Source organism: Scyliorhinus torazame, chromosome 8 (genome assembly GCF_047496885.1).
Source record: "Scyliorhinus torazame isolate Kashiwa2021f chromosome 8, sScyTor2.1, whole genome shotgun sequence".
NCBI classification, from domain to species: Eukaryota; Metazoa; Chordata; class Chondrichthyes; order Carcharhiniformes; family Scyliorhinidae; genus Scyliorhinus; species Scyliorhinus torazame.
This window is the reverse complement of record NC_092714.1, coordinates 133,580,109-133,606,400: the sequence shown is the minus strand read 5'-3', so window position 1 is coordinate 133,606,400 and position 26,292 is coordinate 133,580,109. Positions and strand designations below refer to the sequence as shown.

General features: G+C 46.7%; 1 protein-coding gene across 4 annotated transcripts in view; it reads right to left on the bottom strand.

The window, feature by feature from the left end:
- Positions 1 to 26,292, bottom strand: part of ints6 (integrator complex subunit 6) — a 202,364-nt gene that overhangs the window by 125,820 nt on the left and 50,252 nt on the right. For all 4 annotated transcript variants that reach the window (XR_011948714.1, XR_011948713.1, XM_072514208.1 and 1 more), the window contains exon 5: positions 20,422 to 20,605. Coding sequence is in view for 2 of the 4 variants with exons in the window: in XM_072514208.1 (XP_072370309.1) it covers positions 20,422 to 20,605 (184 nt within the window). In the remaining 2 variants the exon portion in view is untranslated. The remainder of the gene's footprint in view (positions 1 to 20,421; positions 20,606 to 26,292) is intronic.

Below are 26,292 nucleotides of genomic sequence, written 5' to 3'. Positions count from 1 at the left end.
TCCTTGCCCTCTTAATCGGCCCATTCAACCCTCTCACGTTCCACGTGATCAACCGGGTTGGGGGGCTCTTTACCCCCCCACCCCCCCTCGTCGACTAGCCATTCCCTTTTTTAAACCACTCCTCACCCGGTTCCCATGCAACCGCTTGTCCCCCAGACAGCACCCTCCCGTCCCGACCATCCCATCCCGTAACAGCTCCCCCTTAGCAGCAGCAACCCAGTTAATCCCCCCCCCCCCCCGCTAGATCCCGCTCTAGCTTGATTGCACCCCCCATGTTGCTTCTCGGAGTCAGCAAACTCTGGCTGACCTCGGCTTCCCCCGTTTATCCTTAGCCTCCCTGCGTGTGAGGCCCCCTCGTTCTTACGCCCCCTTTTCCCGCCACAATTTCCATATTGCGGGAACAGAGCCCGCGCTTCCCTCTCGGCCCCGCCCCTAATGGCGCAGCTCCCTCTCTCCTTCCCCATCCCCTTCCCCACCGACGCCCACGTTTCTTCGTGTCTCCCTCCTTCGAGGGGAAAAAATTCCCCCATCTGATTTACAATTTCTTGCCACTACCTCGCTACTTCATTCCAAACATCCTTTCCCAAATCTAGTCCAACTTCTCCTCTTGAATGAATGTCCACGCCTCCTCTGCCGTCTCGAAGTAGTGGTGTTTGTCCTGGTGTGTAACCCACAGTCTTGCCGGCTGCAACATTCCGAATTTCACTTTCTTCCTGTGGAGCACCGCCTTGGCCCGATTGAAACTCGCCCTCCTTCTCGCCACCTCCGCACTCCAATCTTGGTAGACGCGGATCACCGCGTTCTCCCATCTGCTGCTCCGTGTCGTCTTAGCCCATCTCAGGACCATCTCCCTGTCCTTGTAGCGATGGAATCTCACCACTATTGCTCGCGGTGTTTCCCCTGCCTTTGGTCTTCTCACGAGGACCCGGTACGCTCCCTCCACTTCCAGGGGGCCCGTCGGGGCCTCAGCTCCCATTAAGGTATGGAGCATCACGCTCACGTACGCCCCAACGTCCGCTCCCTCTGCCCCTTCGAGAAGACCCAAAATCCTTAAGTTCGTCCTCCTCGAGCTATTTTCCAGGGCTTCCAATCTCTCCATACACCTCTTGTGTAGCGCCTCGTGCGTCTCCGTCTTCACCACCAAGCCCTGTATCTCGTCCTCATTTTCGGCAGCCTTTGCCTTCACTCCATGGAGCTCCATCTCTTGGGTCTTTTGCGTCTCCTTCAGCCCCTCAATCGCCTGCAGCATCGGCGCCAGCACCTCCTTCTTGAGCTCCTCCACACATCGCCGGAGGAACTCCTGCTGTTCCAGGCCCCATACCAACTGGGCTCCCTCAGCCGCCATCTTGCTTCTCCCTTCCCTTCTCTGCCACCGCTACAGAGGATCCTCCACCATCTGGCCACTACTATCACTTCTTTCCATCCACACCCGGGGGGACTCCTTCCTATGTCGCCTCACACTGGGTTTAGTCTTTGAAAATTTTCGTTGGGGCTCCCGATAAGAGCCCAAAAGTCAGTTGAAACGGGAGGTGCCGAAACGTGTGACTTAGCTAGTCATCGCCGCACCCGGAAGTAAGGGGTTCGATGTTAACAATGGACAGGGGCGGGTCAGGCTTATGGGGCAGGGCCCGGTGGTATGGTGATGGTGGATAAGAAAGGTGGGGGGGGGTGAGAGATCCCCAGTAAAGATAGTCACGTGGAACGTGAGAGGGCTAGGAGGTCCGGTCAAGAGGTCAAGGGTGCTTGCGCATCTTAAAAGTTTGAAAGCCGATGTAGCAATGCTGCAGGAGACTCACTTGAGGGTGAAGGACCAGGTGAGACTTAAAAAGGGCTGGGTTAGCCGAGTGTTTCACTCCGGATTTGATGGAAGGGCTCGAGGGGTAGCGGTGCTGGTCAGCAAAAGGGTACGCTTCCAGATGGAGAAGGTGGTGGCAGATCAGGGGGGTAGATATGTGATTGTGACAGGGGCACTGGAGGGAAGATTAGTGGCGCTGTTAAGTGTATACGGTCCCAATTGGGATGATGTGGGATTCGCGAGGAAGGTGTTTGGAGCTATTCCCGACTTGGACACGCTTGAGCTGATTGTGGGGGGGACTGGAACTTGGTGCAGGAGCCAAGGTTGGACAGATCACGGCCGCGCTCGCTTGTCCCATCAGGGGGGGCGAAGGCGCTGGCTGGGCTAATGGTGGAAATGGGAGGGGTGGACCATTGGAGGTTCCTGCACCCAAGGGAACGGGAGTATTCGTTTTTCTCAGCGGTCCATAAGGTATACTCGCGGATCGAGTGGTGGGGAAGGCTTTGCTGGCTGGAGTCAAGGGGTGGGAATACTCTGCAATTGCAGTGTCAGATCACGCTCCATATTGGGTGGATATGGTGCTAGAGAAGGGGGCAGCGCAGAGACCGGGGTGGAAACTGGATGTGGGGCTTTTGGGGAACCAAGTATTCTGTGAGAAAATTGAAAAAGTAACTAAGGAACATGTAGGTTTCAATTGTACGGGTGAGGTGTCGAAGGCAGTCGTCTGGGAGGCTCTAAAGGCGGTGGTGAGAGGTGAGGTAATTTTGTTTAAGGCCAGGGTGGATAAAGAGGAGAGGTTGGAGCGGCAGAGGGTAATAGATGAGATGTTGGAGGGAGATAGGAGGTATGCAGAGGATGGGGACCCGGCGAAGCTGGAAAAGAGGAAGGAACTACAGGCGAGCCTCGACCGACTGTCCACCAGGAAGGCGGTGCGCCAACTGAGACGAGCAAGGGGTGCAGTTTATGAACATGGAGATAAGGCTAGTTAGTAGGTCAGCTCCGGAGGGAGGCAGCGGCAAGGGAAATTATTCAGGTGAAGGATAGGGCAGGGAAGTTGGTGGTGGCCCCAGTGCTGATTAATAAGGTTTTTGAGGAGTTTTATGAGAGGTTGTACAAGTCAGAGCCACTCGGGGGAGACCGTGAGATGCAGGAATTTCTAGATGGGTTGGAGTACCCGAGGCTAGGGGAGGGGGACAGGGCTACATTAGAAGGAGCAATAGTGGAGCAGGAGATAAAGGATGTGATTGGGAGGATGCAGTCGGGGAAGGTCTTGGCAGGGCCAGATGGGTTTCCGGTGGAATATTATAAAAAAATTAAGGATAGGCTGACACCCCTGATGGTGGGGATGTTTGAGGAGGCGATAGGGAAGGGGGTGTTGCCGCAAACCTTGGGGCGGGCATCGATTTCTCTGTTACTAAAAAAAAGATAAGGATCCGACGGAGTGTGGGTCGTATCGGCGCATATCACTTCTGAATGTGGACGTAAAAGTGTTGGCGAAGGTACTGGCGGGTGGGCTGGAGGGGTGCCTTCCGAAGGTGATAGGGGAGGATCAAACGGGGTTCGTGAAAGGGAGGCAGCTGTTTTCGAACATTAGGAGGGTTTTGAATGTTGTTATGGCACGGCGGAAAGAAAGGAAACAGAGGTAGTTGTGGCATTGGACGCCGAGAAGGCGTTTGATCGGGTAGAATGGGGGTACCTGATGGCAGTGCTGGAGCGGTTTGGGATTGGACCAAGCTGGGTAAAGCTATTATACAAGGAACCGAAGGAGAGTGTCCGCACAAATAATATCAGTTCGAGATACTTTTCTCTCCACCGTGGGACGAGACAGGGATGTCCTATGTCCCCCCTGCTGTTTGCACTTGCGATTGAGCCGTTGGCCATCACATTGAGAAGTTCGGGAGCATGGAAAGGAATGGTGGGGAGGTGGGGGGTAGAGCATAGGGTGCCCTTATATGCCGACGACTTGCTGTATGTGTCGGAGCTGAGTGCGTCGATAGGAGGAATATTGGAGCTACTGCGGGTATTTGGGTCTTTCTCGGGGTACAAGTTGAACCTGGACAAGAGTGAGTACTTTGTGGTGTCTCGGCCGGGGGTGGGGGTGCTGCCATTCCGTAGACCAGGGACTAATTTTAGGTATCTGGGGGTGCAGGTTGCCCGGGAGTGGGGAAGGCTTCGCAGGTACAACATCACTAGTTTGGTGGGGAGAGTGAAAGCCAATGTGGCATGGTGGGATGGCCTTCCTCTGTCACTGGCGGGTCGGGTACAGGCGGTTAAAATGAATGTGTTGCCGCGATTCCTGTTTATTTTTCAATGCCTACCGATTTTCCTGCCAAGTCTTTTTTCAGGGAGATTGAGGGAAGGATTACGTCGTTCATATAGGGAGGGAAGGTGGCCAGAGTGAGAAAGGTGCTGCTACAGAGGGGAAGGCAGGCAGGAGGTTTGGGTCTCCCGAATCTGTTGTACTACTACTGGGCGGCGAATGTGGAGAAGGTGCGGAGCTGGGTCAGAGGGGTTGATTCTCAGTGGATCAGAATGGAGGAGAGTTTGTGCAGGGGGTCGGGGTTGAGGGCACTTGCAACAGAGCCGCTCCCGATAGCTCCAGGGAAATATTCAGGGAGTCCGGTAATAATAGCTTCATTGAAAATCTGGAGGCAGTTTCGCCAACACTTCGGGTTGGGTTTAGGGTCAAGGGAAATGCCGATTCGGGAGAACCACAGATTTGAGCCAGGGAGGTGGGATGGAAGTTTTCGGAAATGGGAAGAGAAGGGGATTAAGACGCTAAAAGATTTGTTTCTTCGGGGTCGGTTTGCAGGATTGAGGGAGCCGGAAGCGAAGTATGGGCTAGAGCAGGGAGAAGTGTTTAGGTCGGGATTTTGCCAGGAAGGAGATACAGAGCTTCCCAGAGGAACCGGCCTCCACATTGCTGGAGGAGGTGTTGACGACAAGGGGAGTAGAGAAGGGGGCAGTGTCAGCGGTGTATGGAGCTATTTTGGAAGAGGATAAGGCACCACTGGAAGGGATCAAAGCAAAGTGGGAGGAAGAGCTGGGAGGGGTTATCGAGGAGGGGGTCTGGTGTGAGGTGCTACGGAGAGTGAATGCCTCCACCTCATGTGCGAGATTGGGACCTGGGTCCCCAGGAGGCCATATTCGGGGTGTCGGACCAGCCAGGGTTGGAAACGGGAGCGGAGCAGATATCATAGCCTTCGCCTCGTTGATCGCCCAAAGGCGGATCCTGCTGGGATAGAGAGCAGCCTCTCCACCCAGTGCCCTGGCGTGGCGGGGGGACCTGTTGGAATACTTGACCCTTGAGAAGGTTAAGTTCGAACTGAGGGGAAGCTCGGAGGGGTTCTACAAGTCATGGGCACTATTTATTATGCACTTTCAAGAACTGGATAACATCGAATATTAGTTGGGGGGGGGGTGCTGTGTAGATTAAGGGTGACTACGGGTAACCCCTGATTCCTTTTTGTCATTTGTTTATGTAAACATGCGGGCTGATGTTTCGGGGTTGGTGGGCGGATGGGATCGTTGTTATTATAGGGATTGACATATCTTGCTGATTATTGTTTATTGTTGATGGGTGTAAATGTGGGAGAAAATGTGAAAAAGGAGAATAAAAATATTTTTTTAAAAAAGAAATGCACAGTAAATATACTTTTTGGATTAAAACACGCAAACAGGTATAATCCATTTTATTCCCCGTTCTTCTGCCTCCAACTGAAATCTTCATGACTGACAGTCTCTTTGAAAAAGAAGGTCTCTACATGATCCGTCCAATTCTCTACGCCTCAGCATTTCTCTTTAAAGTCAGATACTTCAGTTCAATCTGATCACAGAGTCCTTTGCAATTCTCTAACACAGGAGCATTGGTTATCATAGTTTTCAGGCTTTCAAATGCCTGTTGAAAGTCCGCCGCCCATTGAAATTTTCGACGTTTCTTCAGCAAGTCCATCAGTGGAGCAATCACGCTCCAAAACTTTTGCACAAATGTTCGATCAAATCCACTCACGCCAAGAAATCGTATTATTTCCCTTTGCCTTGAGGGTATCGAAAACTCCTCAAGGAAAGTGACTTGGGCTTTTCCAAATTCACTTTTGGCTAGGTTTATCACCAAACCCGTCTCCTGAAGTCGATCGAATAACTCCATCAGATGTTTTGAATGGTCTTTCCATGTCTGGCTGAAAATTACCAGATCATCAATGTATGCCGCACAATTGGGTAATCCTGAAAGGACTTTGTTAGGTAATCGTTGAAATGTGGCTGGGGCGTTTTCCATGCCAAATGGCATAACTTTGAATTGGTATCTACCATCTGGAGTCACAAAAGCTGAAATCTCCTTCGCCCTTTCAGATAAAGGTACCTGCCAGTAACCTTTAAGTAAATCCAATTTGGAAATAAAAGCGGACTGTCCCACTTTCTCAATGCAATCCTCCAAACGTGGGATAGGATAAGATTCCGTTCTTGTAACTGCATTAACCTTTCTATAATCCACACACAACCGTTGGGTACCGTCTGGTTTAGGTACCATCAATATGGGTGAGCTCCATTGGCTGCAACCCACTTCAATTATGCCATTTTTAAGCATACTCTCAATCTCTTTGTTATCCTGTGCCAATTTTAAAGGATTAAGTCTATATGGATGTTGTTTGATTGGAACAACATTTCCCACATCTACATCACGTATAGCCATTTTAGTACTTCCCAATTTATCTCCACAAACTTGCCCATGTGATATCAATAACTCTTTCAGGTCAGTTTGTTTTTCCTCTGGAAGATAACTCAACAATTTATCCCAATTTTTAAGAACATCCTCATTTTCCAATTTAATTTGAGGTATGTCAAATTCACAGTCATCTGGATTTGGTTCATCACTGTGTTAGAATCATTAAAATCTCCTTCTTTTTCTCTCCTTCCCTTTCAACGTACCTTTTAAGCATATTCACATGACACACTCGGTGATTCTTCCTTCTATCTGGTGTTTTTACCACATAATCCACCTCACTTAATTTCCTTTCAATCTGATAAGGTCCACAAAACCTAGCTTTTAAAAGCTCACCTACCACTGGTAACAACACAAAATTTATCTCCACTGGCAAAACTACGAACTTTGGATTTCTTGTCCGCGATCCGTTTCATCACATTTCGTGCAACTTTCAAATGTTGTCTAGCCAATTCACCTGCTCGATTTAATCGTTCCCTAAAATTTGACACGTAATCCAATCAATTTCCTATTTCTCACCCACCAATTTTTCCTTAATCAATTTAAGTGGTCCTCTTACCTCATGACCCAAAATTAGTTCAAAAGGACAAAATTTGGTTGACTCATTAGGTGCATCCCTAATTGCAAACATTACGAATGGAATTCCTTTATCCCAATCCTCTGGATAATCTTGACAGTAAGCCCTCAACATTCTGATGCCATCTTTCTAACGCTCCCTGCGATTCTGGATGGTACGAAGTTTATTTAAATTGTTTTATTCCTAAGCTATCCATAACTTCTTTGAAAAACTTTGGGGTAAAATTTGATCCTTGATCCAATTGTATTTCTGTGGGTAGTCCATATCTAGTAAAGAATTTAAGTAACTCCTCCACAATCTTTTTAGCTGTAATATTACGTACTGGAATGGCCTCTGGAAACTAAGTAGACACATCCATTATAGTCAAAATATATTGATTCCCACTTTTTGTTTTATGGAGCGGTCCTACGCAATCAATAAGGACACTTGTAAAAGGTTCCTCAAATGCTGGAATGGGTATTAAGGGCGCTGGTTTTATCACTGCTTGAGGTTTCCCTATCATTTGACATGTGCGACATGATTGACAAAATTTAACTACATCTTTATGTAGTCCAGGCCAATAAAAATGTTTCCGGATTTTAGCTCAAGTTTTCCTTATCCCCAAATGACCTCCCACTGGTACCTCATGTGCAACTCGCAACACCGCCTTTCTGTACCCTACCGGCAATACTACTTGATGAACTTCTGCCCACTTATCATCCTTCTGCATATGTAAAGGTCTCCATTTTCTCATTAAAACATCACTTTTACGGTAATAACACTCTGGTATACACTCAGATTCCTCTTCCGTATATGCTTTCTGATTCATCAATTTTATTTCTAGATCTTTTTGTTGTAACTCCGCCAATTTTCCTGAACTAAAAATATCCGCCTCATCCTCCACCTGTTCTTGTGTTTTTTCAACCATCTGATCAAAAATCGTTTCTGATAATTGCACTTCCAACGTCATCTTCACTCTTTGATTTCTCCTCTTGTCTTAACCTGTGACTTTGCAACCTTGTTACTACACAATCCGGAAAAATCCCAGGATATTCGTCCTTCAACACTTCAATTGACTGATTTTCCACTGGCTTATCAACCACAGTAGGCTTCACTCCCACCTGCGATCCAGCTATATCATTACCAAAGATAAACTGTATTCCTGGACAAGATAGTTTCTCTATATTACTCCTACTACCACTTCACCACTCTTCACTGGACTTTCCAACCTTACCTTATATAATGGAACGCTACTCCTCTCACCCGGAATTCCACGTATTACCACCTTTTCTGGCAACATTATTCCCAAACTACATAATTCCTCATCTCTTACCATTAAAGATTGACTAGCTCCCGCATCTCTTAAAATTGTGACTTCTTTACCTGCTCCTCCTGATACATATGAATAAACTTTACCCACACAAGTAAATTCTTTAAAGAGGTCTGGCACCTTCTTATCAATCACCTCTTGATCAGGCTGTACAATCTTTTGCACCACCTTCGCTTCCCTTGAGCTTTCCTTTCCCACTTTAACAAACGCCACTGTCTTATCCTGTTTTACCACATCAGCTTTCCCAGTGCTTTTCTTCAACCACGAACACTGTGACTTTACATGGCCTAGTTAATTACAGTGAAAACATTTTAAACTTTTCATGTCTCTTCCACCCTCCTGGATTTTTTTTTAGTCTGAGGTACACTCTCCTTATTATCTCCCATCAGATCACCTTTACCTCTACCACTCGAGTATTTCTCATGTCCCCAGTTTCTATCCGTCACAGGCTGAAACCGATGTTTGAAAGCAAGCTTTGATTTATGAACTAATTCATAATCATCTGCCATTTCTGCTGCTAATCTCGCAGTTTTAACCCTCTGTTCTTCCACATGTGTTCTCACTACATCAGGAATTGAATTTTTAAACTCCTCCAAAAGTATAATTTCTCTGAGAGCTTCATACGTTTGGTCTATTTTCAAAGCCCTTATCCATCTATCAAGATTACTCTGTTTGTGCCTTTCAAACTCCATGTATGTTTGACCAAATTCTTTCCTTAAATTTCTAAACCTTCGTCTGTAGGCTTCAGGCACTAGTTCATATGCACCCAAGGTGGATTTTTTCACCTCCTCGTACGTCCCAGATACCTCCTCCGGTAGTGATGCAAACACTTCACTAGCTCTACCTACCAGCTTTGTTTGAATCAGTAATACCCACATGTCCTGTGGCCATTTCATTTGTTTAGCTACCTTCTCAAATGAAATGAAAAAGGCTTCCACCTCCTTCTCATCAAACCTTGGCAATGCTTGGACATATTTAAATAGATTCCCACCAAGCCTTTGTCTTTGACGCTCTTTCTCACTATCCTCATCAGTATCATCCAACTGTACGTTTCCCTTTACGGCTGCCAATTTTAACTGACTTGTCATGTTTCATGGCCATTTCCTGAAGTTCAAACTCTCTCTCTTTATCTTTTTCCCTGATCTGTATCTCCCTTTCTCTTTCCTCTCTTTCGTATTCAAGCTGCTTTAATTCTCTCATGTTCCATTTGTGCAATTTGCAACTGAATTTTTGCCATTTCCAATGAGTCAAATTGTATCTCAGGCAACTTTAAATGCTTAACCACCGCCATAATTACCTCACCTTTTCGCATTTTGTCAGGTAATGTGAACTGCAATGTTTTTGCCAAATCTAACAGTCTGCTTTTAGTCTCTGTCCGTAAGGTACTGCGTGTGACCGTCTCCAGGCCCCAAAACTTCAGACCCTCTGAAAGAGCCATTGTCCACGGCACACTCCCCACTTAAACTAAAATACCACACCTGAAAAGCAACCACAATATGCTCACCCCTCACTGTCTTTAAGTTCACTGAGCCAATCCAATAGATAGACATTTATCCCCCTCGAGCCCCCAATTGTTATGGGTCAGTGTTTAGAGAATCCCAAAGTGCATCATGGAGTTCACCTGACCCACAACTTCTAATAGATTGTGGTATGGGGAGCACACGGCTCACTCTACAGATATGGTACAACAGAAATGGAAACATTTTTTTTTAAAAAGCAAAACAATGTTTATTCTATGAACTCAAGTTAACCTTTTTAAAACAAACAGTGAATATCTTCGCAACCAGTAAATCAAATACACCCCCCAAAGAATACAACACTAAGTAACCTGTATGCTGTCCTATTATCATCCAAAAGACTTAACAAACATTTAAACAGGAGCATATCAGGGTTTACATTCAATACTGAAAACATTTATAATTCTGAATTCACCAAATGATTAAGAGATAGTCCTTCATGGCAGAGAGCTCAACAATACAGCTACTTTGGCTGACTTCAGCTGCAACACACTGAAAAACGAAACCAAAAAGACAGACACACCCAAGCTTTTCTCAAAGTGAAACTAAAAAGCAGCGCCAGAGCTCAGCTCCACCCACACTCTGACATCACTGCAGTAACATGAGCAGCCAAACATTTCTTAAAGGTACCTTTCTTAAACACCCATTTCTTAAAGGTACTCTCACATGACAAAAACCTATCGAACAAGATTTTGGAGGCTCTTCCTGCTTTTGCCTTTCCAAGTTTGGTATTAATCGTGCACATGACCATTTTGGAAACAATTGGGATGTTTATCCTCAAAGAACCAAATAAACTTAGGTTGTTATTAAATTTACGGTTGATGAGATGCACCAAAATATGAGTTTCATTCAGTTTGTGAAACTTTAAATTATACATCTGAATGATACAATAATGAATATTAAGTGACTTCAAAATTATCCTTGGAATAATAAGACTCAACCTCATCTGATGGTGCAATTAACAAAACAAATGGAATGCTGCTTTTGAAGGTACAAATCCCAGGAGGTCATACTCGATGATGCAAGGCCCACACTTGAACTAGAGAAGTTTATCAATGCTGTTCACTGTGTCACAGTGGTGGCGAGGGTGCACAGAAGAAGCATGCTCAAGTGTAAAAGCATGAACTATAAAGCAAGACCGAGGAGCTAAAATCTCTACCATCTCCAAGGCTACACATTGCAGTAAAAAAGTAAAGATTTACATTTATATTGTTCCTTTCTGACACCTAGATGCCCAAAAGTCTTTTACAGTCAATTAAATCATTTTGAAGTGCAATCTCTGCTGTTAAGCAAGAAATGTGGTATGCCAATTTCCACACAATAAACTGCCACAAACACCTATCTGATAATGACCAGCCAATCTGTTCTCATGCTGCTGGTCGATGGATAAATATTAGTGAGGAGAATGGGGAGATCATGGCTGCTCACGTTGAAAATAATGCCATGGGATCTTTTGTTTCCACCCAGACAACAGATGGTTTAACGTCTCATTCGAAAGGGGGCACTCAATCAGTAGAGGGATACTATCTCGGTCACTATCACAGAGACTATCATTTTCAATGTGAATTTTATCTTCAAGTCCCTGAAATGGAGCTTGAATCCACAACCTACCAACTCAGAGGACATCACTATCAATGAATCATGGCTGATACCATTATGAAAATTACACAGTTTACCTTGAGAGACTGGTTTAGCACATGGCTAAATCGCTGGCTTTGAAAGCAGACCAAGGCAGGCCAGCAGCACGGTTCAATTCCCGTACCAGCACCACCCACCCCCCCGCCCGAACAGGCGCCGGAATGTGGCGACTAGGGCCTTTTCACAATAACTTCATTTGAAGCCTACTTGTGACAATAAGCGATTTTCATTTCATTTTCATTTCATTTAATAAGGTAATATTTCAAAGTAACCCAGGAAAGGATGATTAGAGGATATAAATTCAAATACATGCAAGTACGGGTGATAGCAGTGGTCGGACAGGGCAGGAAGAGCAGAAACTGACTGGAGACAGCAGGTTTTTCAGTCGGGAAACAAAAAATAAACATCACATCAAATCATACAGAATCTCCCAATTTATTGTAACCTCAATATTGGTGAATTTTGAATATGGAAGGAAAAAGCACTGTTCACAGTGGGGAGAAAACATGGAAATGTGGAGATTGTGAGGAGGGATTCAGATCCCCGTCTGAGCTGGAAACTCATCGGGGAATTCACATTGGGGAGCAGCTGATTACCTGCCCTAAGTGTGGGAAGGAGTTCACTCGATCATCTGGGCTGCTGACACACAAGCGAATTCACACTGGGGAGAAGCCGTTCACTTGCTCCTAGTGTGGGAAGGAGTTGACTCAGTCTTCGGAGCTGCTGCAACACATTTAAATGCCCAGACTGTGGGAAGGGCTCTAAAATATCTGCAACACTGGTGCAGCATCAACGAATTCACAGTGTGGGATTGGGTACAGGGGATCAGAACAACTCACTGAACATAAGCGAATTCACACTGGAGAGAGGCCGTTCACCTGCGCTGTGTGTGGCAAGGAATTCACGTAGTCATCTATACTGTAGACACACCAGCAGATTCACACTGGGGAGAGGCCATTCACTTGCTGTGTGTGTGGGAAGGGAATTACAGTCATCCACACTGCGGACACACCAGCGAGTTCACACTGGGTAGAGGCCATTCACCTGCTCTGTGTGTGAGAAGGGAATCACAGTCATCCACACTGCGGACACACCAGCGAGTTCACACTGGGGAGAGGCCATTCACCTGCGCTGTGTGGAAAGGGAATTACAGTCATCCACACTGCAGACACACCAGCGAGTTCACACAGGGGAGAGGCCATTTACCTGCGCTGTGTGCAAAGGGAATTACAGTCATCCACACTGCGGACACACCAGCGAGTTCACACTGGGGAGAGGCCATTGACCTGCGCTGTGTGGAAAGGGAATTACAGTCATCCACACTGCGGACACACCAGCGAGTTCACACTGGGGAGAGGCCGTTCACCTGCACTAAATGTGGGAAGGGTTCATCACCTCGTCCAACTTGTGAACACACCAGCGAATTTGTATAAACAAATAAGGTCCCTTCCACGTCAGTCTTCTCCCATTCATTATCTATTTGGACATTCTGAATTCTCCCTCTGTGTACCCGAACAGGCGCCGGAATGTGGCGACTAGGGGATTTTCATAGTAACTTCATTGCAGTGTTAATATAAGCCTACTTGTGACAATAATAAAAGATTACAATTATGAAGCAAATTTAAAGAAACTATTGGGAAAGATTCTTCACTCGGGTTTAATTGGCAAAAACACAGAAAGATGAGTGATATAATGGGAAGTTTAAGACAACAGAAGGATCCATTTCAATAGGAAAAGTTACTTTTCTCATTCCAAATTTCTATTTTGCTCCAAAGAGACAGCAACCTCGCTAGATGGATTGGCCAATGTCGACGCAGAAGTCATCGTCAGAAGTGAGGGAACTGACCCGTACTGAGATTTAACCAAGAAAGAGAAATGTGCATATCCCTTTACTTGGTGTGGAGATGCTGCCGTCAGACTGGGGTGAGCACAGTAAGTCTTACAACAACAGGTTAAAGTACCTTTACTGGCCACAGTTATTTAAAAACTAATTCATTTTGTTAAGATACCTGAAGGGATAGAAGTCTCAATTAGTGCTCTTAACAGTCTAATCAGTCAAAACTGTACAAAACCCCAAGTTTAACAAATAGGAGTTTGATAGCCTGCAATGGTGTTTGACTAATTGTATCTTCTGAATTGTTAAATTCTGTGCCAGACAACAGCAAAGTTCCATTGCTCTTCCAAAACAAGTCCAAATTAAAATCAAATATTTGAGAAGGGAGCATGGAAATAAGGAAATAAAGTGGTCAGCATAGCATTATAAGATACAGCAAAACTGCCACACCTAAAATCATAAGAGATACCATGATCGTGGGAGTGGACTACAAGACAATAACCCAAATCAGCAGGTGAGAAAATGACAAACTGCAAGAAGGAAAAATAGATTTGTGCACTAGTCATATGAACCAGGAAATCAAATTGCAACTTATATTTTTGTAGTACAACCAGATCTTTTTCTTCAACTTTACCATTTGGGAATACAAATGGGTTATACATAGTGACAGTCATGTTTCCAGCCAGAACGAAGGTGATTAGGTAATTGCCCCATTAATCATGCCTGGAGGCAGGGCGGCACAGTGGTTAGCACAGCTGCCTCACAGCACCAAGGACTAAGGTTCGATCCCGGCCTCGGATCACGGTCCATGTGGAGCTTGCACGTTCTCCCAGTGTCACCGTGGGTCTCGGCCCCACAACCCAAAGATGTGCAGGGTAAGTGGATTGGCCATGCTAAATTGCTCCTTTTAAAAAAATATATATTTTATTCAAATTTTTTGGCCAAACAAAACAATACAAAGGTTTTCCTTTTTACAACAATAAAACAGTATAAATAACAGTGGCTGATTTTAACAAATAAATAAATAATATATATATAAACTAAATGGCAACTGCCATATCAAAAATAATAACTCTCCAAAAATAAAATCAAACAATCCAATATACATAGCCTAATACAAATATCTATACAAAAACACCCCTGAGGACCCGCCCGGGCTCTTTCCCCCCCCACCCCCCTGGGTTGCTGCTGTTACCTTCCCATTTCCTTTATCGTTCTGCGAGGTAGTCAATGAACGGTTGCCACCGCCTGGTGAACCCTTGAGCCGAACCCCTTAGTGCGAACTTTATCCGTTCTAGTTTTATAAACCCTGCCATGTCATTTATCCAGGTCTCCACGCCCGGGGGGTTTGGCTTCTTTCCACAGAAGCAATATCCTTCGCCGGGCTACTCGGGACGCAAAGGCCAAGACATCAGCCTCTTTCGCCTCCTGCACTCCCGGCTCTTTTGCAACCCCGAATATAGCCAACCCCCAGCCTGGCTCGACCTGGACCCCCACCACCTTCGAAAGCACCTTTGCCACCCCCACCCAGAACCCCTGCAGTGCCGGACATGACCAAAACATGTGGGTGTGGTTTGCTGGGCTTCTCGAGCATCTCCCACACCTATCCTCTACCCCGAAAAATGTACTGAGCCTTGCTCCGGTCATATGCGCCCTGTGCAAAACCTTGAATTGTATCAAGCTTAGCCTGGCGCACGAGGACGACGTGTTTACCCTACGTAGGGCATCAGCCCACAGCCCCTCCTCAATCTCTTCCCCCAGCTCTTCTTCCCATTTCCCCTTCAGCTCATCCACCATGATCTCCCCCTCGTCCCTCATTTCCCTGTATATATCCGACACCCTACCATCCCCCGCCCATGTCCCTGAGATCGCTCTATCCTGAATCTCCTGCGTCGGGAGCTGCGGGAATTCACTCACCTGCTGCCTCGCAAAAGCAGTCGCATGTATCAAAATTCATTCCCTTGGGGCAACCCATATTTTTCCGTCAGCGCTCCCAGACTCGCAAACGTCCCGTCTACGAACAGATCTCTCAGTTGCACAACCCCAGCTCTCTGCCATGCTCCAAATCCCCCATCCATTCTCCCCGGGACAAACCTATGGTTATTTCTTATCGGGGACCGCACCGAGGCTCCCGTCCTTCCCCTATGTCGTCTCCACTGCCCCCAAATTTTTAGTGTTGCCACCACCACTGGACTAGTGGTGTATTTCTTCGGGGAGAACGGCAACGGCGCCGTCACCATTGCTTGTAGGCTGGTTCCTTTGCAGGACGCCATCTCCAATCTCTTCCATGCCGCTCCCTCCCCTTCTCCCGTCTACTTACACACCATTGAGATATTGGCGGCCCAGTAGTATTCACTTAGGCCCGGTAGTGCCAGCCCCCCCCCCCCCCCCACTATCACTGCTACGCTGCAAGAACCCCCTCCTCACTCTCGGGGTCTTCCCGGCCCACACAAAGCTCATGACACTTTTCTCAATTCTCTTGAAAAAAGCCTTCGTGACCATCACCGGAAGGCACTGAAACACAAAAAGGAATCTCGGGAGGACTACCATTTTGACCGCCTGCACCCTACCCACCAGTGACAGGGGCACCATGTCCCATCTCTTAAAATTCTCCTCCATCTGTTCCACAAATCTTGTTAAATTAAGCCTATGTAAGGTTCCCCAACTCCTGGCTATCTGAATCCCTAAGTACCGGAAATCTCTTGTCACCTTCCTCAGCGGTAAGTCATCTATTCCCCTGCTCTGCTCCCCCGGATGCACCACAAACAACTCACTCTTCCCCATATTCAATTTGTACCCCGAAAATTCCCCAAACTCCCTAAGTGTCTGCATTATCTCAGACATCCCCTCCACTGGGTCCGCAACATACAGCAATAAATCATCTGCATACAAAGATACCCGGTGTTCTTCTCCTCCCGAGTACTCCCCTCCACTTCCTGGAGCCCCTCAGTGCTATGGCCAGGTGCTCAATCGCCAATGCAAACAGTAACGGAGACAGGGGACACCCCTGCCTCGTCCCTCTATGAAAACGGAAGTAGTCAGACCTCTGTCTGTTCGTGACCACGCTCACCACCAGGGCCCTATACAGCAGCTGTACCCATCCTATATACCCTTCTCCAAAACCAAATCTCCTCAGCACCTCCCACAGATAATCCCACTCCACTCTGTCGAATGCTTTCTTGGCGTCCATCGCTACTACTATCTCCGCCTCCCCCTCTGGTGGGGGCATCATCATTACCCCTAGCAACCTCCGTATGTTTGTGTTCAGCTGTCTCCCCTTAACGAACCCAGTTTGATCCTAGTGGACCACCCCCGGGACACAGTCCTCTATCCTCGTCGCCATCATCTTAGCCAGGAGCTTAGCATCTACATTTAAAAGGGAAATGGGCCTGTAGGACCCACACTGCAGCGGGTCTTTTTCCTTCTTCAAAAGGAGCGATATCGTTGCGTCCGACATAGTTGGGGGCAGCTGCCCCCTTTCCCTGGCCTCATTAAAGGTTCTCGTCAAAAGTGGGGCCAGTAGGTCCATATACTTCCTATAAAATTCCACCGGGAATCCGTCCGGTCCCGGGGCCTTCCCCCCTGCATGCTCCCAATCCCTTTTACCACCTCCTCCATCTCAATCTGTGCTCCCAGTCCTGCCCTCTCCTGCTCCTCCACTTTAGGGAATTCCAGCTGATCCAGGAAATGCATCATTCCCTCCTTCCCTTCCAGGGGCTGAGCCTTATATAACCTCTCATAAAATGCCTTGAACACCCCGTTCACTCTCTCCGCTCCCCGTTCCATCTCTCCCTCCTCATCTCTCACCCCACCTATCTCCCTCGCTGCTCCTCTCTTCCTCAATTGGTGGGCCAGTAGCCGACTCGCCTTCTCTCCATACTCATACTGTACACCCTGTGCCCTTCTCCACTGTGCCTCTGCCTTACCCGTGGTCAGCAGGTCAAATTCCACATGTAGCCTTTGTCTTTCCCTGTACAGTCCCTCCTCCGGTGCCTCCGCATATTGCCTGTCCACCCTCAGAAGTTCTTTCAGCAATCGCTCCTTTTCTTTACCCTCTTGCTTCCCTTTATGTGCCCTTATAGATATCAGTTCCCCTCTAACCACTGCCTTCAACGCCTCCCAGACCAATCCCACCTGAACCTCTCCGTTGTCATTAAGCTCCAAGTACCTTTCGATGCACCCCCTCACCCTAAAACATACCCCCTCATCCGCCAATAAGCCCATATCCATTCTCCAGAGTGGGTGCTGTTCTTTTTCCTCTCCTACCTCCAGGTCTACCCAATGTGGAGCGTGGTCCGAAATGGCTATGGCCGTATATTCCGTCCCTGTCTCCTTCGGAATCAGTGCCCTTCCCAAGACAAAAAAGTCTATCCGTGAGTATACTCTATGAACATGGGAGAAAAATGAGAACTCCTTACTCCTAGGCCTACTAAATCTCCAGGGGTCTAACCCTCCCATCTGTTCCATGAAGTCCTTGAGTACCCTGGCCGCTGCCGGCCTCCTCCCGGTCCTGGACCTCGACCGGTCCAGCCCTGGATCAAGCACCGTATTGAAGTCTCCCCCCATTACCAACTTTCCCGCCTCCAGGTCCGGGATACGTCCCAACATACGCCTCATAAAATTTGCATCATCCCAGTTCGGGGCATATACGTTCACCAGAACCACCGCCTCCCCTTGCAATCTGCCACTCACCATCACATATCTACCCCCACTATCCGCCACTATGGTCTTTGCCTCAAATAGTACCCGTTTCCCCACTAAGATAGCCACCCCCCTGTTCTTCGCATCTAAACCCGAATGAAACACCTGCCCCACCCATCCTTTACGTAGTCTGACCTGGTCTATCAGTTTCAGATGCGTCTCCTGCAACATAGCCTCATCTGCCTTTAATTTCTTTAGGTGTGCGAGTACCCGTGCCCTTTTAATCGGCCCGTTCAGCCCTCTCACGTTCCACGTGGTCAGCCGGGTTGGGGGGCTCTCTACCCCCCCCCCTTGTCGACTAGCCATCCCCTTTTTTAACCCAGCTCCTCACCCGGTTCCCACGTACCCGTATATCCCCCCGACGGCACCCTCCCGCCTCGACCACCCCATCCCATAACAGCTCCCCCTTCTCCTTAGCAGCAGCAACCCAGTTAACCCCCTCCCTCTCCGCTAGATCCCCCTCTAGCGTAGTTGCACCTCCCATGTTGCTCCCAGAAGTCAGCGAACTCTGGCTGACCTCTGCTTCCCCCCGTGACCTCGGCTCACACTGTGCGAGGCCCCCTCCTCCCTGCGTCCCTGTTCCCGCCATAATTACCATAGCGGGGGAACAAAGCCCGCGTTTCCCACTCGGCCCCGCCCCTAATGCCGGCGCCCACAGTTCCTCATACTCTCCTCCTCCTCCTCCACCCCCCCCCCCCCCAACATGGGGAAGAGAGAAAAGTTCCAGGATTGCAAAATTAACAAATTGAAAAAAACCATCCCCCCCCCCCCTTTTTTCTCGCCCCACATAATCACCCCACCACTTTGTCCCAAAAGTTCTTTCTCTTGCCTGACTATTCCAGCTTCTCGTCCACAATGAATGTCCACGCCTCTTCTGCCGTCTCAAAGTAGTGGTGCTTCCCTTGGTGTGTGACCCACAGTCTTGCCGGTTGCAATATTCCAAACTGGGTCTTCTTTTTGTGAAGCACCGCCTTAGCCCGATTAAAACTTGCCCTCCTTCTCGCCACCTCCGCACTCCAATCCTGGTATACGCGGATCACCGCGTTCTCCCACCTACAGCTCCGAGTTTTCTTCGCCCATCTAAGGACTGTCTCTCTGTCATTATAGCGGAGAAACCTCACCACTATAGCTCGGGGTATTTCTCCAGCCTTCGGTCTTCGCTCCAGAACTCGATAAGCTCCCTCCACCTCCAAGGGGCCCGTCGAGGCCTCCGATCCCATTAGCGAGTGAAGCATCGTGCTCACATATGTCCCGACGTCCACCCCTTCTGCGCCTTCGGGAAGGCCCAGAGCTCTTAGATTCTTCCTCCTCGAGTTATTCTCCAGTACTTCCAACCTTTCCACACACCTTTTGTGCTGTGCCTCGAGCGTCTCTGTCTTCACCACCAGGCCCTTTATTTCGTCTTCATTTTCAGCAGCCTTTGCCTTCACGACCCGAAGCTCCAGCTCTTGTGTCCTCTGCTCCTCCTTTAGCCCTTCAATCGCCTGTAACATCGGGGCCAACAGCTCCTTCTTCAACTCCTTTTTCAGCTCTACCACACAGCGCCGCATGAACTCTTGTTGCTCCGGGCCCCATAACAAGCGGCCACCTTCCGACGCCATCTTGCTTTGAGCTTCCCTTCCTTGCCGCTGCTCCAGAGGATCCTCCGCAATCCGGCCGCTATCCTCTCCCTTATCCATGCGTGTCCGGGGGGGGATTCCCTTCTGGTTTACCGCACAGTGTTTTTGGCCGTTTAAATTGCCGTTGGGGCTCCTATTAAGAGCCCAAAAGTCCGTTCCAACGGGAGCTGTCGAAACGTGCAACTTAGCTGGTCATCGCCGCACCCGGAAGTCGCTAAATTGCCCCTTAATTGGTAAAAAAAAGAATTGGGTACTCTAAATTTTTTTTAAATCATGTCTGGAGACCACACTGCTCAAGTGACTGATTAGATTTTATGCAGATATATACAAAATTAATCGTTGTTTTTATCAAGAGAAAGGTTTCTTCAGTTTCAATCTTGCATCCAGTTTGTTGCATTTCACAGATATTGGAAAAAAAACAGATTGCTTTGTTTCATTAGACTGTTGTGAGTAACTAGACTTGTGAGCTTTGCAGCTTGCAAATTTTGAGTCCTCTTAAATCCCACCTTGCCGCCATACCGTTGGCCGAGAGTGGTGTCAATAGACATACTGTACAAAATTACACAGATGCACAAAAGATCAGAGGACTCTAACATATCAAACAAAAGGCCAGTAGTTCTGTCATGGCTAATTTTAGTAAAACAAGTGAAGTATTGTTTTAAAAAAGCGAAGATCATTTGAACCATCAATTGTGTACAACATTGATCTTACCTCCTGTAACCTCACACATGGGTGTAATGGCAGATTCATCAGATGGCACACTACCCAACTGCTCTGTTTCAGATGGCATCAATCCAGGAAGACGCAAGACTAAGGAAAATAATCTCTGATCCCATCGAAATGGCTCCTTGGTTAATTCACTCCCTGGCAAGGGAGAATTAAGTGGCAAATGGAGCTGTAATTGTAAAAAGAAACAGCCTCCTTAGCTTTTTACTAATTTACAAGTACAAACTTCATTATTTGTTGCTAATTGTTAACTTTTCAGTAATTTCGCAATTACTGAAATACCAAACATAATTAAGAAACAGGTAAAGGATTCCAAGCTCTCCATTAGCTCGACTGATGGTTCGCAGTGTGGCTGACTTACACATGCTGGAAGCTACATATATTCACACACAGGGTCCTGCCCTTTGCAAACAGAAGGAGCATGTTCATGCATTGTTATAAAGACAAAGAACAATACAGCACAGGAACAGGCCTTTCGGCCCTCAAGCCTGCGCTGACCATGGTACCTGCCTGAACTAAAACGGTCCTCACTTACGGAGTCCGTATCCTTTCATTCCCACCCTATTCATATATTTGTCTGGATGTCCCTTAAATGCCACTATCGTACATGCTCCCACCACCTCCTCAGTCAGCGCTTTCCATATATGTACCACCCTCTGTGTAGAAAACTTGCCTTGCACATCTGTTCTAAACTTTTCCCGAAGCACTTTAAACCTATGTGCCCTAGTACTTGACTCTCCTACCCTCGGAAAGAGCATCTGACGATCCACTCTGTTCATGCCACTCAATCTTGTAGATCTCCATCAGGTTGCCTCCCAACCTCCATCGTTCCAGTGAGAACAGCCCGAGTTTATCTAACCTCTCCTCGTAGCTAATGCCCTCCATACCAGGCAACATCCTAGTAAACCGCTTCTGTACCCTCTCCAAAGCATCCACATTCTTCTGGTAGTGTGACGACCAGAATTGTACACAATATTCCAAATGAGGCCTAACTAAGATCGTGTCCAGCTGCAACATGACTTGTCAATTTTTATATTCAACGCCCTGGCCGATGAAGGCCAACATGTCATATGCCTTGTTGACGGCCTTATCCACATGCATTGCCACTTTCAGTGATCGGTGGACATGCACGCCCAGATCTCTCTGCCTGTCAGTACTCGCAAGAGTTCTACCATTTATTAAAGAACATAAGAACATAAGAATTAGGAACAGGAGTAGGCCATCTGGCCCCTCGAGCCTGCTCAGCCATTTAATGAGATCATGGCTGATCTTTGTGGACTCAGCTCCACTCTCCGGCCCGTACACCATATCCCCGAATCCCTTTATTCTTTAGAAAGGCATCTATCTTTTTTTGTTAAATGTTTAAAGAAGGAGCCTCAACTGCTTCACTGGGCAAGGAATTCCAGAGATTCACAACCCTTTGGGTGAAGAAGTTCCTCCTACACTCCGTCCTAAATCTACCTCCCCTTATTTTGAGGCTATGCCCCCTAGTTCTGCTTTCCCCGACCAGTGGAAACAACCTGCCCGCATCTATCCTATCTATTCCCTTCATAATTTCATATGTTTCAATAAGATCCCCCCGCATCCTTCTAAACTCCAATGAGTACAGTCCCAGTCTACTCAACCTCTCGTCATAATCTAATCCCCTCAACTCTGGGGTCAACCTAGTGAATCTCCTCTGCACTCCCTCCAGTGCCAATATGTCCTTTCTCAGGTAAGGAGACCAAAACTGAACACAATACTCCAGATGCAGCCTCACCAACACATTATACAATTGCAGCATAACCTCACTAGTCTTGAACTCCATCCCTCTAGCAATGAAAGATAAAACTCGATTAGCCTTCTTAATCACCTGTTGCACCTGCACACCAACTTTTTGCGACTCGTGCACCAGCACACCCAGGTCCCTCTGCACAGCAGCATGTTTTAACATCTTACCGTTTAAATAATAATCCATTCTGATGTTATTCCTCCCAAAATGGATAGCCTCACACTTGGCAACATTGAATTCCATCTACCAGACCCTAGCCCATCCACCTAACCTATCCAAATCCTTCTGCAGACTTCCGGTATCCTCTGCACTTTTTGCTTTACCGCTCATCTTAGTGTCATCTGCAAACTTCGACACATTGCACTTGGTCTCCAACTCCAAATCGTCTATGTAAATTGTGAACAACTGCGGGCCCAACACTGATCCTTGAGGGACCCCACTAGTTACAGGTTGCCAACCAGAGAAACACCCATTTATCCCACTCTCTGCTTTCTGTTAGTTAACCAATCCTCTACCCATGCTACCACTTTACCCTCAATGCCATGCATCTTTAGTTTATGCAGCAACCTTTCGTGTGGCACCTTGTCAAAAGCTTTCTGGAAATCCAGATATACCACATCCATTGGCTCCCCGTTATCTACTGCACTGGTAACGGCCTCAAAAAATTCTACCAAATTAGTCAGACACGACCTACCCTTTGTGAACCCATGCTGCGTCTGCCCAATGGGACAATTTCCCTCCAGGTGCCCCGCTATTTCCTCCTTAATGATAGATTCCAGCATTTTCCCTACAACCGAAGTTAAGCTTACCGGCCTATAATTACCCGCTTTCTGCCGACCTCCTTTTTTAAACAGTGGTGTCACGTTTGCTACTTTCCAATCCTCTAAGACCACCCCAGAGTCTAGTGAATTTTGATAAATTATTACTAGTGCGTTTACAATTTCCCTAGCCATCTCTTTTAACACTCTGGGATGCATCCCATCAGGGCCAGGAGACTTGTCTACCTTTAGCCCCATTAGCTTGCCCAATACTGCCTCCTTAGTGATTACAATCATCTCAAGGTCCTCACCTATCATATCCTTATTTCCATCAGTCACTGGCATGTTATTTGTGTCCTCCACTGTGAAGACTGACCCAGCTCCTCAGTCATTTCCCCATCTCCTATTATTAAATCTCCCTTCTCATCTTCCAAAGGACCAATATTTACCTTAGCCACTCTTTTTTGTCTTATATATTTGTAGAAGCTTTTACTATCTGCTTTTATGTTCTGAGCCAGTTTACTTTCATAGTCTACCTTACTCTTCTTTATGGCTTTTTTAGTAGCTTTCTGTTGTCCCCTAAAGATTTCCCAGTCCTCTAGTCTCCCACTAATTTTTGCCACTTTGTATGTTTTTTCCTTCAATTTGATACTCTCCCTCACCTCCTTAGGTATCCACGGTCGATTTTTCCCCTTTCTACCGTCTTTCTTTTTTGTCGGTATGAACTTTTCTGAACACTGTGAAAGATCGCTCAGAAGGTTCTCCACTGTTCCTCAACTGCTTCACCATGAAGTCTTTGCTCCCAGTCTACCTTAGCTAGTTCTTCTCTCATCCCATTGTAATCGCCTTTGTTTAAGCACAAAACACTGGTGTTTGATTTTACCTTGTCATTCTCCAACTGTATTTTAAATTCCACCATATTGTGGTCGCTCCTTCCAAGAGGATCCCGAACTATGAGATCATTAATCAATCCTGCCTCATTACACAGGACCAGATCCAGGACCGCTTGTTCCCTTGTAGGTTCCATTACATACTGTTCCAGGAAATTATCCCGGGCACATGCTATAAACTCCTCCTCAAGGCCTTTACCAACCTGGTTAAACCAATCGATATGCAGATTAAAATCTCCCATGATAACCGCAGTACCATTTCTACATGCATCCGTTATTTCTTTGTGTAATTCCTACATGCATTGGACCTTCCAAAGTGCATGACCTCACAGTTGTCCGGATTAAACTCCACCTGCCATTTTTCCACCCAAGACTCCAACCAGTTTATATCTTACTGTATCCTTTGACGATCCTCTTCACTTCCGCAACTCCACCAATTTCTGTGTCGTCTGCGAACTTACTAATCAGACCAGCTACATTTTCTTCCAAATCATTTATATACACCACGAACAACAGAGGCCCCAGAACTGAACCCTGTGGAACGCCGCTGGTCACAGCCTTCCATTCCGAAAAGCACCCTTCTACCGCTACCCTGTCTTCTGTGCCCAAGCTAGTTATGTATCCAACTTGCCAGCTCTCCTCTGATCCCAAGTGACTTCATCTTTTGTACCAGTCTACAATGAGGTACCTTGTCAAAGGCTTTAATGAAGTCCATGTGTACATCTACTGCCTTTCCCTCATCTATCATCTTTGTCACTTCCTCGAAAAACTCAGTCCAATTAGTGAGGCATGGCCTCCACCTCACAGAACCATGCTGTCCATCACTAATAAGTCCATTTGAGTAAATGTGAGTAAATCCTATCTCAAAGAATCTTTTCTAATAATTTCCCTACCACTGATGAAAGGCTCAAATGCCTATAATTTCCTGGATTTTCCCAGCTTCTCTTCTTAGACAATGGAACAACATTGGCTGCTCTCCAGTCCTCTGGACTTATCTTTCTAAACAAAAGCTTGGGGACAACCGTTCCCTGGTTCATTCCCCAGGGCAATGTCTTGACCACAGTCGACCTGCCTGGTTTGAATTTAAACAAAAACTTGACCATTAAGTGTTCCCTGGTGCATTCACCACAGCAACATCTCTCCCAGAGTCCGCTGCCAACAAATCAGCACTTGCTTCTCATGTAATATAAATTGCATTTCCCTTTACAATTGTTATTCTTGCAAATCTGTCCTGATGAGTGCAAGATGAAAAGTTTTGGCAGCATGTCTCTTGTTTCAGCAATACTTATAAGATGCATTATAAACCAAGTATTAACACACAAGGGTGAAGTCTGAGATAGCCAAATCGCTGGCAACAGAACAAGAGAGATATACATTTTTAACAAATTAAGTTCTGTTCACTTTTACTGTGCTTTCAATTAAGGGGAAGGAGAGTCCATCCATTTCCGTTAAAAATAGCTGATACATGTGGGATTTTAAGCTAAAGGTTTGTGAAAAAGGATGACGATGTTCATCAGTTTGATAGTTCACTCATATGGGTTTTGTTTCCAGATTTCCAGAACACACAATTGTGCATTACAGACTGTTCCTTCAGTGGACATATAGCAGTTAATCTTATACCAAAATCAGAATTGCTGCGCACTGTAATCATATCTCGCCACTTGTGCAATTAAATCACAGCTTGGGGTTTGGGAAAGAAGAGGATGGGATTTTAGTGGAAACTGCAGGGAGGGAGAAACCAGTGTCTGCTTCATTATAACAGAATAAAGAACTGGTTTCATGAGACTTCCATTTTCCAGACATATTTTACTTAACATGTTCATCTCAAAGGTTAGGCATATTCGACCAAAATGGATTTCTCAACTTCAAATGAGTAGTTATGCATTTATGAACATATACGGATGCCATGATTCACCTGACATTCTTGTATAACACAATGGTGTCACACAGGACAAATAATAGGGTTTTGGCTACGGATGAAGATAAGAGATGAACAGATATGTTGCATGCCATCATGTAATATCCATGAGCATAGTTGTATTCGTTGTTCTGGCACTCGTGGGATGGTGGCAGGGTAGGAAAGAGTGTTGAATGTCTTGCCTCTACCCACCACAGGGGCGTACTGCACTGTTCATGGGGATGACTGATCCAGGAAGGAAACATTCATTGTGTCCAACAACATTCACCACACAGCTCCCCAAACTAGAGGAAGCCACCGAATGACGCAGTGTACCTTCATCTTTGGCACCGATTCAGTGGTTTAACCCATTCAATCTCATTCCTCGGTACGTAATAAAGTTGTCCACATTCAGCAGGCACCGAATGGCTACAACCACACGATTCATTCAGTCACGCCTCTGCAGCTCTGATTTGCTTACACACATCACCCCATCCCCTCAAACTGATATACGACCTTACTAGTGGTCGATGTGGACGT